The sequence below is a fragment of the Panthera tigris genome, chromosome A2 (genome assembly GCF_018350195.1).
Source record: "Panthera tigris isolate Pti1 chromosome A2, P.tigris_Pti1_mat1.1, whole genome shotgun sequence".
In the NCBI taxonomy this organism is placed as follows: domain Eukaryota; kingdom Metazoa; phylum Chordata; class Mammalia; order Carnivora; family Felidae; genus Panthera; species Panthera tigris.
Genome location: NC_056661.1, coordinates 55,328,560 through 55,342,184, shown reverse-complemented (window position 1 = coordinate 55,342,184; position 13,625 = coordinate 55,328,560). Strand labels below are relative to the sequence as shown.

The 13,625-nt window shown below is 49.9% G+C and overlaps 1 protein-coding gene across 2 annotated transcripts; it reads right to left on the bottom strand.

The window, feature by feature from the left end:
• Positions 1–559: 559 nt before the first annotated feature.
• Positions 560–13,522, bottom strand: CHCHD4 (coiled-coil-helix-coiled-coil-helix domain containing 4). 2 transcript variants are annotated; one of them, XM_042979596.1, is made up of 3 exons: positions 13,330–13,522; positions 5,848–5,946; positions 560–2,626 (listed from the first exon to the last, which is right to left on the bottom strand). In XM_042979596.1, exons 1-3 carry the CDS (start codon positions 13,349–13,351, stop codon positions 2,322–2,324), a joined length of 426 nt encoding a protein of 141 aa, XP_042835530.1. In that variant the 5' UTR covers positions 13,352–13,522; the 3' UTR covers positions 560–2,321. The 2 variants fall into 2 exon arrangements, with proteins under 2 accessions (XP_042835530.1, XP_007099482.3); XM_007099420.3 differs by lacking the exon at positions 13,330–13,522 and adding an exon at positions 13,085–13,241.
• Between the last annotated feature and the right edge of the window lie 103 nt (positions 13,523–13,625).

The following is a 13,625-nucleotide window of genomic DNA, read 5'->3' as shown; positions in this document are numbered from 1 at the left end:
AGGGATCCTAGTTGGTTTCTATAACTGACCACTTTGGCCATTTGCTTTTTTTCTTCCCGAGCTTTAAATTCCAACTTTTGTGTTTTAAATTCACCAGTAAAACATGAGCCCATGAAACCCTAGGCCCTGCCCTCCTCAACCCCAATAAAAGCATGACCCCAGGCCTGCTCACTCACTGTCTTCTCCTCCAGCTTCCCCTACACTTCGCTATGTGGTACATGTAATTTCCAGGTGCTGTAACAAAACTTTTATTTATTTATTTATTTCAAAGTTTCCTGATGGTTACTGCCATAGGGCATCTTGCAACCACAGTAAGACCCACAAGGGCTGGTCCAGCCACAACACTGGTTATTGACAAGCTGTGCCCAGCACCAAACAACCCTACTCTGTCTTAATGCCCAATTTTGATGAACTGTGTGCTCTTTATTTACCCCCTTTGGTTGATTAGAGGAAAAGGTCTATCTATTTATATCACACTAACATTCTGGGCCTACAGCAGATCTTGAAAGTTATGTGTAAAATTATCTAATGCATGTGACTTTTCTTTGGTTAGTCCAGGTGAAATGAGAAGCTTTTATTTATGTAAGAGCTACTTTCTAGTAGTTTGGGCTACTAAAATGTTATTATTCTGTTAAAGTCAATACCATCACAGAACTTACTGAGAACAAAAACAGTAGGGGCAGAACAATGTTCTGCTCGAAGGCTGGCTAATACACTGCACAGGCCTGCATCACAAAGTTAACAAAGCACAGACAGAAAACACTGTGTGTGTAGGTAGCTGGCACAAATCACTGTGATCATAAGTTGCGCCTTCTATCTTGCTTGCTCTGATGGAAGCCACCTGCCATGTTATGAGCTGACCTAAGCAGAGGCCCACGTGACCGGGAACCGAGGGAGGACTCTGGCCAACAGGCAGTGAGGAACTGAGGCCCTCAGCCCAACAACCCACAAAGAACTGAATTCCGCCCAAAACCACCTGAGTGATCCTGGAAGGCCTGTCAAGCCCTGGGATGGTCACAGCCCTGGCTGACCCCTCGATCATAGCCTTGTCTGACTCTGAGCCCCAGACCCCAGGTAAGCTGTGTCCAGACCCCTGACCAACAGAAACTGTGAGTTACTAAATGTGTTTCAAGCTGCTGAGTTTTAAGGTAATTTTTCCATGGCAATAGATGAGTAATACACCTGGGCCAAACAAGGCATTACTACATCACGGCCTGAAATTTGTCCTACAGTTGTCTTGGACGAGTTACTTAACCTGTGAGGGGTGCAGCTCCCTACCTTCAACAAGAGAACAGCCTTCCCTACCTCACAAGTTAACTGCAGTGTCTGTGTGAAGGATCTGCTCACTGATAAACAACCGGCTTGCTATGAATTCAACACCGAAAATTTTAATGGACTCAAACTGGCTTACCAGTATCTTCAAGGAGGAATTTCAGTGAACTTTTCATATTTATATTTCCTTATAGCAAAAACATTTTTAGTTAGTAAAAACAAAGGACACATTCAACACCAGGTAAAAGTCATATTTTCCTTTTAAGTGACTAAATACATGCCGTTTCTTCTCTTGGCTGCTACTTTGGTAACAATTAGGTCCCCACCTCTCAAGAACATTGCATTGAACAGGCTGACACAGAGCCAGCGTGAACAGAGGCCCCAAACCAGGGCTTGTGGAAGAACAACAACAGCAAAACCAGCCTTTCTCTTCACTTAGAAAGGGACTGTGAATCAGAGTGTCCACAGTTCCAATTTCTAAACACGGAAAACCTGGAGCTCAAAGTGAAAATGGAAACCAAAATGCATCAGAAATGAACTATAGTACCTCCTCACATACTCAAGGTCAAGACGGTCCATGAGAAATACGTATCTGATCATCTGGCCTTGTACTGGGAATGGCCCCACTCCAGCATTTTTAAAGGAAGATGGTTTTGTTTCTATTTCATTTCCCACAGGGGTATAAAATCTACAAGGGCATATAATCAATCAGAATAAATCAGCTCACTCACAAGATACTCCCAGATAATGATTTCTAGTTGCTGAGCATAGTCAGCACATTATTTCAAAGAGGCAAAATTCAGGATAATCTGAGAATTCGAAAGTGACAGCTACATTTGCCGATAGGTTATGGGAGACATACATTTTTTCCAGTGTATATGTCAAAGGACCAAGACCCCTGATCATCAAAATAAGTTATTTTGTACATTATAGTGCACAGAACAACAGAGGGAAAGACACGTTCTCAGAGAATGACCAAAAGGCATCTTACAAAAGGTTCATATCACTCTGAAGGAGAAGGACTGGAGCCCAGTGCCTTATGGCCTTCATTAGCTTGACCCCTCCTCTTCTTTGGTTACAGTGGCCTCAGTGGGAGCTGTCTCTTCTAAACGTTCTGCTGGCTTCTTCTCCTCCTCCTCCTCCTCCTCGTCCTCCTGAGGATAGAGGTCGGGGTATTTCTGCATGCATTCCTGCATGGCCCGGAACTGGTCTACACAGTCTGACCCCTTGACATCCTCTGTGCTATAGTGGAAGCAGGAAAAGGCCGACTTGAACTGTTCCCCACAGGGGCCACTGGCCATTCCCCCAAGGCACGGACAGTTCCAGTTAATGTCTCCATTTGGCAGGATCAATCCTACAACAGGAAGATAGGCAAGGAAAATGTGAGACAGGCTCTCTACGGTTTCTGAAAAAGCAAAACTAAGTGCAGTCTTTGAAAGCTACTCAGGATAGGAACTGTCGCCTGGTAGGCCCTTGTCTTTGGATTTGGATTGGGTTCAAATGCAGCATTCCTTGGCTCAGCTGGAGAGAGGCCACCATGGCAGCTTTTGTCCATGCACGACACTGATCTATATTCTAGGCCGCCTCCCAGTGCGATGCCTGTGGCTGTGCCCCGAGAGCTACAAACTGGAAACCGTTTAATCCAAAGAAGCAGCCATCGTTGGGTTGCTTAGCGAGAAGCTTTTTCAAAGCCCCGACACCTTAAGAAGCTGAGGTATTGATCTCTTTCTTTCGATCTCTGCTCCCCTCCCATTCAAATGGGTAAGATTAGTCCCCTCCCCCAAAACAGGCACTTAGCTCCCTCCAGCCCCTCTGGCTCTGCCACTGCCCGCAGAAGCTCAGCTCGGTGTGAGGACCGGTGAAGAGGAGGCTGATCCTTCTGCACTGGCAGGAAGATGTCCAAGACATGGTGTACAAGGGAAAAAGCTAGTGGCATACCAGATGGTGTGGTTCCGGTCTTGTAACAGGGAAAAACCTCCAGGGGTGTTAACCATACTAACCAAACTGCTCAACTGCACGCGTGTGTCAGAGAGGGGTGCAACTACAGACTGATTTTCAGTTGCTCGCTTACCATTTGTAAATGCTACTGGAGTAGCACTTTTCATTTCCTTTAAGAGCTTCTCCTCTGCATTCACAACTTGGCTGTTTGGTTTACAAGGCCTAGTTTTTAGCCTATCTTGGCTCTTGAGATGCCTTCCTCGCTAACTCAATCATTTCTAATTTCTGATGTGACATGAGACCGCACAACTAGAGGCCACTGTCGGATTATTAACCGGCCTGTTTTCAACACTGTCATGTCCGGGAATGGGGAGACCCAAGGAGAGAGAGAGACAGAGATGAGGAAGAGCCAGTTGGTGGAACAGTCAGAACACACACAACATTTCTCGATTAAATCCCCTTTCTTACATGGACATGGTTCATGGCACCCCAGAAAAATTACAATGGTAACATCAAAGATCAGTGATCACAGAATCACCCTAACAAATACAATAATGAAGAAGTTTGAACTGTTGCAAAAATTACCAAAATGTGACACAGAGACACGAAGTGAGCAAACACTGTTGAAGAAATGGCGCCAAAGACTTGCTTCTTGAAGCAGGGTCACCACAAACCTTCAATTTGTGAAAAACGCAGCATCTGCAAAGCGCGATAAAATGAGGGGGCCTATATACAAACGCTGCCCTCCGAAGGCTCAAAACTAGGAAACCTGCACAATCAGTTTCCAAGCGAGACGTTGTGATAAAAACATTTTTAAAAAAGAGCCCAGCTCTGCAGGAGTCTTCGTTTGATTCTTTCTCAGGGGAAGGCATGCTAGACTGAGGTAGCTCCTCACAGAGGGCACTGAGGGTGCCAATCTGCATTTCAAGGACAACATGTAGAAACACACAGACGTCAACATGTTAAATCAAGCCCAGATGCAGCAGGTTCCAAACATGCAATCAAAGGCCGGCCACTAACTTCCCTGGCCAGTCCCTCCCTCCTCCTCCAGTTTCCCCTCCAGACCAGGGGATCTTTAAGACCCTCCTCCAGTCTTTCTGAGTCTATGAAAATGACTTCTGCCATCTTGGTCATGACACTCTTAGCCATTCCAAGTGCTGTCTCAGTCACGGAACTGGGTGCCTCGATACAGGCAGCTGGCATAAACTGGGGGCCTGCCTACTCTGCTGAGTCATTTTGCAATTGAGAGCTCAGAACCTGGGTCCCAGGGCTCGCTGCTGAATGTGCTTCTTAGTACAATCATTCACTGGAAGGGGCTGCAAAGGCAAATGCCTTCACGGTCCATGCAGATCTATCATAAATGACAGAAGTGGGTAGGACAGAAAACAAGAGGAGCGATGAGGCCTGGCAGGAACTGGAGGGGACGCACAGTCTCAACACAGACACATTCAGTGTTGAAAAACACCACGAGGCAAAACAAGGCCTGATTTGTCCCGTAGGCCCTGCAGAATGTGCTTAACTAATATGCACCTAAAGAGAGGCAGAGTATTGGAACTGACACGTGGCTTATTTTTCTTTGTAAGAGTGCTGGTTCAAGATTACTCCCACGGCTGCCATTCTCAGAATGCGAACACCGGAGAACATCTGTACCTCCCAGCGTCCCTGGCAGGGTGCTAGACACCTCAGCTCTACTCTGCTCTAACCCCCAGAGGCAGTAAGGGTAACACGTCAGGTGTCCCACCTAAGAGCACACACTTAGCTAGCATCTGAGAAATTCCCATCAGGAGCTCATACTCCGCAGGCTGCTGCTGCAAGCTCTTTCAACTGTATTTCTCACCAGCCAGCACTGGAAGCTTTGTTAGTTCGCATCACAGGTGTCAGAAATGGCTTTAGACTGGCAAGCTGAGGACCGTTGACGATACGAACTGTTTATAAATCCTGCACACCCACACGTCAGCCTTACGCACGCTGCGGAAGTTCCAGTGAGCCCAGCAGTCTAAAGCCTTTGGAGTGGCACCCTCAGCCCATATGACCAGGTGACCATTCACTAAACTGTGCGCAGCAGTTCTGACTAGGCTAGCTGGTCCTGCTGCCGGAAAGCTGTCCCTCTATCTCGAGTGAGCATCTCGTGGAAGGTGCTTCCTGGAGCACGTACAAGGAGAGAGCCAAGCTTCACCACCTCACAGAACAAGGTGTTAGGACTCTCACACGCCTGCTTGCTTATAGTCTGCAGATGTGGCAGCGTTCAGGCTGCAGCTGGACCGAGCAGGAGGATCCGTCGCCGTAACCTGCCCGCAGCACTGGAATCCATTTCCGCCCCGCACCCCCTGCCTAAAACTTCGTCATCCGGAAACATCCAGCCAGCTTTAGTCGGTGTAAAACCTCAAAAGAAAAAGAGGCAGAGGACTTCAGTTCAGCAGAAACTCAGGCTCTGGCCTAACAGCCAGGGAAGAGCAGCAGCACGAGAGCTGCACGGCACTCAGCACAGCCTCTCGCACCTCCAAGGGAGGTGGGCTCACAGTCCCTGGAGACGGTCCTTGGCTGAGAGGGGCCCCTGAACACCCAGCCTTGGCCAGGACAAAATGGGAAAGGAATTTTGAACATTTCCTCCAGGAAGGATCTGTGTGTCATACCCACCGTGCTCCTCATATGGGTCGTTGGGGTCATCAGCCACCAGCTCTGCATTGCTTGGGGTTTCATGGTCTTCTTTGGTCACAAATATGATTCGATCCTTCCCTAGCATTTGGAGAACAGAGGAAGAAAGGTTTCACTCAAGAGCAGCCAAACAGCCCCAAACCCAAAGAAGCCACGCAAACCAGGTTTTAAGACTTCCCGTGCAAAACCTGAAAGGGAAGAGTGTCCATCAAAATGCCCTCCCTGGGCTGCATCACTGAGTCTGTGTGACAGTCTAGCAGCCACTTCTACTGAGTGCCTACAACTGAAACAAAAAGTCCACCAAGGTCACGAGTGAGGAAGAAGATGCCATATGCACCCTCTAGGCAGGAGATGAAATACCCAATCCAACCAAATGCATGCTGCTTTTAGTCCCCAGATTTGCTGATAATTCAGTGGTGCAACAACTCCTTTCTTCTTCCCCTCAAGAAAGGAGCAGTCCCTTCTCAGAACTCCCATGGTGCTCTGACTGTCCCCATTATGTCCCACCAACCTAGGAAGGCCTCATCAGCCTGCCAGGTCTCCCCTCCTCCCCAGGCCTGGCGGGGAGCCACAAGCTGTCATCCTCCAGACAACCCTAGTGGAATGAAGGTGATTCACTAGGGCGACCCCACCTAATCTCACTAGGGCTCGAATGCCTGTGGGTAGGGAAGGGGTGGAAGGGACAGGGAAGGACTTGCTTCTAGCCCCCTAGGGGTTTACCTACAGTGTTCAGAACACAGACAAAGTCTAAGGGGACTGAGAACTTTGACAAGAGAAGAGGGCAGTGATGTGGGTGCCCGGCCAGCAGCCCACTGGCTGATATAGCCACTTAAGTGTGTCCGAGAAGATTCCCTGTGGGAAAATATCCTGGTCACCTACCATTGAGTGCCCACAGTCAAGACTCTCTCTAGCCTCTTGGCTCCTAATCATGGCCAGGAAAGAAGGGCTCATGATGGTAGGGAACACTGTGGCAGTTCCCCACAGCCCACGACGCCTGGGGCAACTTCCCAACAAGTGGAATGACTAGGGGGAGGAGAGACCATTCCCGAAGTGCTGATGTTAGCAACTTCTGTGACAATCTGCACTGTGTTATTTTTTTTAGAACAATCACCCAACCTAAACATAACAGGCTGAGCGGGAGGGTCAGTCCTGAGGCCCTGCAAGGACCAGCATCAGGAAGCCAGCACTTCTTGTGAACACTGCCTTGGTCAGGCCATAGCCCCTGGCCCTACGTGCTTGGCTTGCCAGAGGGTCCTGAACTTTCAGACCGATGGGAGCCAAACGCATGCTCTGTGAGGAGCTTCTCCTCAAGGGAGGCTGCGTAAGCACAGAAAAGGGAATCAGCATTGATTGAACTGGGATGGGCGTGACCCGTGGCTTTTCATACAACAGAAAACCAGGCCCAGAACGGTCATTCAGAATCACCCAGCTGGAATGGCAAGGCAGGCCCCTCAGCTACCCGACTCCCTCCAGCTCTCCCCTATACCTTACAGCTGTCAACACTACCTCGCCTTCCTAAAAATCCCTAGCCATCAGCCAACCACACAGCAGGTGTCCACCCGATAGTCCTGGTGTGGGTGGGAACACCTTGTCTTCAGCACTCCACACACTGCATGCTCATCAGTTTCCCCTGCAGTCCCTGGAGGGCAGACTGGGGCTAGCTGCTCTCTGGGTCCTGTGTGTCAGCTCCCTGCAGCCATCCCATCACCGCCCTGGGGCAGGAGCCCCATTGTACAGTGGGAGCCTAAGGCTCTGAGAAGTGATGTGCCTGAGCTCACACGGGCCTGGAATTTGCACCCAGCTCTGGGCGGCTCTAAACACCACGCGGTGGAGATCCTTTGCACAGACCTGCACTGCCCCCCACCCCAAACACACACGGGAATGAAAACGACAGCCCAACTGGGTACTTAGCATGACTCGGACGCTGTCCTGAGAGCTTTGTGTGCTTTGGGCAGGAATAAATGTTTTGTACAATAAATACCGATGCAACTCCTGCCCCCAAAAAATGTTTGCTGAGTGAATAAACAGGAACTTTCCTCTAAGCTACTGGGTACCCACCTGCTGAAGGGCAAGGATAAGTTCAATGGTACTTTGAACTTGGTACTGAGTACCCATTCTGATCCATGAAATATGGGATAATGGGACTTCATCCGGAAGGGGATAGGAGGTGCCTGGCATTTAAGGAGACTTCAGGTCCTGCCCAATGGGCCCTTGGACAGGGCCTTAGTCAGTGGCCTGGAGAGAGTGAGCTACTATGGGGGCAGAGGCTGGGTCTGCAGAAATGTGGCTCTCTGAGAGCTGCTGGCATTTTCTCTGATTATTTCAGTTGTTTTCTCTTTACAACATTTAGGAAAGTTTAGTCACAGGCTTGCTAAGAGAAAGCAAGGAAAAAGGTTTGGGCCCACACTGAGCTCGAGTATTTAAGGAAGAGGCTTGGGGAAAAGTACTGGGGCTAAAACCAGAGCAACACCTCCAGAGAGGACAGGTTAGGAGGTAGAGGGAAGGCACCCTTCCCGTGCTTCCACAGGGTCTACCACATGGGATAACGGACAGTAAGGACAGCCGACCCTTGGCACACACGGGTACTGGACCTCCAGCCCACCCGAGGTCTCTGCTCTCCCTGTGGATCTGTTCTCCCGTGACCAGTTCTTTCATGCTTGTCAAACTGTAGCTCTCCCTACACGGGCTGAACTGCAGTCCCGTCCCTGACAATGAAATCCCAGGTTGGAGTCCTCAATTCCTCTACCAGGCCAAGGCCACACAGCTGGGAAGTGTACAAGATGACTGACTGCTATTCTCACCAGAGCACAACAGAGCCTCTCTGGGTCCTGGACTGAGGTTTGGTCCCCTAATCGGCATCTTAGTTCTGTAATTACACAAGCAAAATCAGCTTAACTTGGACCATCTTTCAGATTCCAAGTGCCTTGAGACAAAAGTCCTGGATCTTGCTGCTCCTTGCCTCTTCCACTAGTCTTTTTACTTAGCGGATGTTTAGTTACACGTTTTAAATTAGGCTGAAGCTTAACGATACCTTTAGTTGAATTTGGTGGCTGAAGCTAAGTCTTAGAGGCTTCATGGACAGAAATGAAGTGCGGGGGAAATGGTCCTGCTGAGCTGTGTCTGGCAGAGAATGTAAGGATTCTGAGCCTCCCTGAGTGGCACTTTTCCTACCCTGGATGGGTGTCTTGGTCCGTTCAGGCTGCTCTAACAAAATACCACCACCGACATAGTTCATAAATATTAGAAAGTTACTGCTCACAGTTCTGGAGGCTGCAAGTCTAAGATCAAGGCACCAGTATGATAACCTTCTGGTGAGGGGCCCATAGCAGCTGCCTTCTTGCTGTGTCCTCACATGGCGGAAGGCGCTAGAGATCTCTCTGGAGCCTCTTTTATAAGGGCGTTAATCCCATAAGTGAAAGTTCCACCCTCATTTCTTAAGCACCTCCCAAAGGCCCCATCTACTAATATTATTGCCTTTGGAGGTTAGGATTTCAATGTATGAAACTGGGAGGGGAGGGGACACATTCATACCATAAAACTGAGGAGAGACTGTCCCCTGGGCGATCGGACTGTGGTTTCTGGGCAGGGACGTATCTTTGTATCCCCAATCCTGGTATCCAGATGATGCTCCTTTTGTTGCATGGACAAATAACAGTAAGGGCTAGAAACCATGTGCACAAAGAACAGAAGCACAGATCTGAGCCTGAGATAGAAACCCAGCTTCAGAAGGTCTGGCCCAGTGGCATCAATATCACAGAGTTTAGCACTGCAGTTCAAATCTGGGCTTAAGCACATAACAGCTGTGATCTCAAGCACATTCTTAAGGCCTCAGGAAACAGGTCCCCCAGAAGCTCAGCCTATCTTCCTCCCGTGGTCAGGGCAAGAATCACAAGACTTTACTTAAGCAAAAGGGGTGAAATGAGTTTCTGCTCTCACCTTAAATCCCACTCAAAAGACAGTAATTTTTTAAATAGCGGCAAATGACAAGGATAAAATGGCCAAGAAAAGAGACCATCACAGGCCAGAGAGATCAGTACAGTTCTGGAAGTGGGAAAACTGAGAGAGAAGTGCTCTCTGACATAACAGAAAGCTGAACCCAAAGTCACAAGAAGAGAAGTCAGCTCGAAGAAAATCTATCCCCACCCCAGGACCCTGGTAGGGGCCAGGAATTGGGGGTCCCAGGGCCCACTGTGGAAAACAGGACTTAAGGGTGAGGTTGAGAACAGAAAGCCTAACTGAGCAGCTGGATACCGAGATACCCCCAATTCGGTAGTTTTACTCTCTGCACAGCCATTCTTGACTCTTTTCTCTTAACCTCCATCATCAAATCTGGTTGACTAGGGGCGCCTGGGTGGCTCAGTTGGTTGGGCGTCCCACTTCGGCTCACGTCATGATCTCGTGGTTTGTGAGTTCAAGCCCCGTGTCGGGTTCTGTGCTGACAGCTGAGAGCCTGGAGCCTGCTTCAGATTCTGTGTCTCTCCCTCTGTCTGCCCCACTCCCACACACACACTCTCTCTCTCTCAAAGAAATAAATCAAACATTAAAAAAATAAAAAAGTCTGGTTGGCTCTACCTTCAAATACATCCAAAAAGATCTGCATCTGTCGCTGCCAAGACCCCATCTCCCACCACTGGCTCCCTCCACTCCCACCTCCTTGCCTTTACTGGACATGCTGGGTGCATACCTACGTCTGGCCTGTGCACAGGCTGCTCTCACTTCCGGGAGCACTCTCCAGATACCCTCACAGCCACCCTCTCCCTGTCTTTATACCTCCTGATACCACCTTCCCTGATCACTCCCCATCTCCCTTACTCTGCCTTCTTTTTCTCCAAAGTGCTTTTCCTCACCTACCATATTATATTTGTTTACCACCTGTCTCCCCTGCTGAAATATCAGCTCTTCTGGGGCAAGGATTTGTCTATCCCTTTCACCGCAGTATCCCAAGAGCCTAGAACAGTATCCAGAATGTGGTGGGTAATCAATATTTGCGGAACAAGTGAATGGAGAAACCAAACTCGGAAGACCCCAGCCCCAGCAGAGGACAGGAAGACAGAATGGTTATTACCATTAAGCAGATTACAAAAACAAAACCAAAAAACCCGGGATGGGTGTTCTCATTTCCCCCAGAATGGGCACACACAAACACAGGACCTGTACACAGCAGAATCTTCAGCAGATCCATTCCAGAAAGAGTGGCCATCTTTTCCACCAAACCACAGAGTAGATTACGTCACCTGTGCTCACCACCATGTGCCGAGACTGGCACACTGCAGGTGCCTAATAAACGCTTGTTTGAGGAACAGGAGAGGGCAGATGGCAATAGAAGAGGAGGCAACTAAAGAAAGGAGCAGTGTGGCACTGATATAGAAAAGGGTGGGTGGTCTGAGGCTTGGGAGCAAGGCTGAGTCCAGGCTCTGGAACACCTTGAATGCCAAAACTGGGTGGTGGGTGGACCCCCCGAGGTAAATTTGCACCGGCAAGTGACTCACTCAGAGCACAGAATGAGGAGCCAGCCATGGGAAGAGCTGGAGACAGATGTACCAGGCAGAGGAACAACGAAGAGGCCAGTGTGGCTCAGCAGTAACCAGGTAGTTAGAAATCAGTCTGGAGCCCGATCGGGCAGGGACTTTCAATTCTCATCCCCAAACTAAGAGAGAGATCTTTGACCCAAGAAAAGATAAGGATCCATGCTTTGGTGACAGATGGAAACAACCTTTCCTTCCCAAAGAACCTGCGACTCCTAGATATCCTCATGGGCAAGAAGTCTTACTCATCTGCACAGCCTCATTCTACCTAAACAGCTCAAAATTATTCGCTAAATGAAGTAAATTAGAAACCCAGAGAAAGAAAATTAAAAACAAGAGGCCTACTGTCGAACAAAGTGGTGAGGGCTGAGGACTTTTGTTCATGGCACAGTTATAAATCAATAAAAATAGTACTCCATAGACACATCAGTGAGGATTATAGCTCTATGACCCAGGAAAGGAGGAGGTCTAGAAGCAGAATGAGGTACTGGGGAAAAGGCTTGACATTTAATTTTTTTTTTTTTTTAACGTTTATTTATTTTTGAGAAACAGAGTGTGACAAAGCGTGAGTGGGGGAGGGGCAGAGAGAGAAGGAGACACAGAATCCGAAGCAGGCTCCAGGCTCTGAGCAAGCGGTCAGCACAGAGCCTAATGAGGGGCTCGAACCCACAAACTGTGAGATCATGACCTGAGCCGAAGTCAGACGCTCAACTGACTGAGCCACCCAGGTGCCCCAAGGCTTGACATTTTAGATTGAAATGTTCTCCTAACTGGATGCGTGACCCTGGGTAGGTCATCTCCTTCTCTGGTCTTCAGATCCCTGAATTAAACTGAGGGAACCAGACTATTCACCAAAGGATTTCTGGGTGAGTTCTAACTCTCTCTGTGGCTTTACCTTCTCGTGTGTCCACCATCCCTGTCACCAGGCACAGAGAAGATGCCCATGAGTATCTGCTGAATGAATGAATGAATGAATGAAGACCAACTTGTCATTTTAGAAGACTGGAAGCTGGGGCCTGCAGAGGTCAGGTGACAGCTCAGGGACAAAAAGCCAGTTAGTGGCAGTGTGTGAGGAGGTCCTGGGACTCCAGCCGAAAGACCCCTGGGTTCTTCAGTAGAGATAAGAACAGATGGAGCAAAGAGGAGCTAGGTGGAGAGACGGGCACTTTCTTGAAGAGGTGGGGTGGAGGGGTAGAGGAGTGGAGGTTCCCAGCAGAGAGCTCCCTAGAATCCGGTGGCCACCAAACTGGATAGTGCAGTTCTGTGACCACACTGCTGAAGCTCAAACCCCAGCTCCAGGACTTAAGTCACCTCTGTGTATTAAGGTCTACTCTTGGGTAAAACGCGAATACAGCCTCGCCTAGAATTATAAAAACCGCTGCGAGATCAACCAGAAAAGCCATATAAAGCCCCTTGAACAGTGCCTGGTACATAGTAGGGGCTCGATAAATGTCCCCGTTGGTGGCACTTTTACCACTCCAGCACAGCCCTAACCCGAGTGGCAACTTTTCTTTCGGGACAGTTAAAAGGCGGGTACAAATGGAAAGGCGTGGTGTGCGGTTAAGAGCGACGGTAACAATAAATCCCCAATTACGAGGCAGAGGAAGCGTGCTCAGCACTTCCCGCGCCCCCTCAGCCTGGTTTATGAAGTCCGCCACGTGCTGGTCCTTCTGAGGTCAGGGTTCGAGTCTCACCGTGACCTTGGGCCAGCCTCCTTCCTCCCAGTCTCGGTTTTCTCATCTGCAAAACGGACGTGGCGACCCCAGCGCCCAGCCTTCCCAAGGGTCCCGAGGAGGGTATCCCGGGCCGCTCCTCGCGTCGCCCGCCCCTGCAGTGGGGTCGCGGGGCGCCGGGGCCTGTGGGGCTGCGGGGGTGGCAAAACAGCGTGTCCCCTGCAGGCCCTCGTAGGCCCGTCTCCATGGCAGCCCGCTCTCCCTACCTTCCTGCCGGCAGTAGGCCATGGCTGCAGCCCCGGCACTCAGACCTCGCGGCGATAGCGGCAGCGGCCAGGCGGCGGCAGGCTCCCGCTGTGACCTCTCCTCGGGCTGGGCGGGAGGCTCCGAGGCCCACGCGGACCCGCCCCCTCCAGGCCTGCCCGCCGCGCGCCTGCCTGCGCGCCCTCCCAGCCCCAAACCCTGTTCCCCTTCAGCCGGGAACTACATTTCCCAGGAAGCCGCGCGCGGCTCGGCGACGCTTCAGGCGATAGGAACTACATATCCCAGAATGGCTTGCAGT

Coding starts and splice junctions, on each gene's coding strand:
- CHCHD4 (XM_007099420.3), bottom strand. CDS start 13,130: ATGAGAAAACCGAGACTGGGAGGAAGGAGGCTGGCCCAAGGTCACG. Junction 5,947..13,084: donor GAGGCTGGCCCAAGGTCACG/GTGAGACTCGAA, acceptor TCCAAATGCTAG/GGAAGGATCGAATCATATTT. Junction 2,627..5,847: donor CGACCCATATGAGGAGCACG/GTGGGTATGACA, acceptor TTCCTGTTGTAG/GATTGATCCTGCCAAATGGA.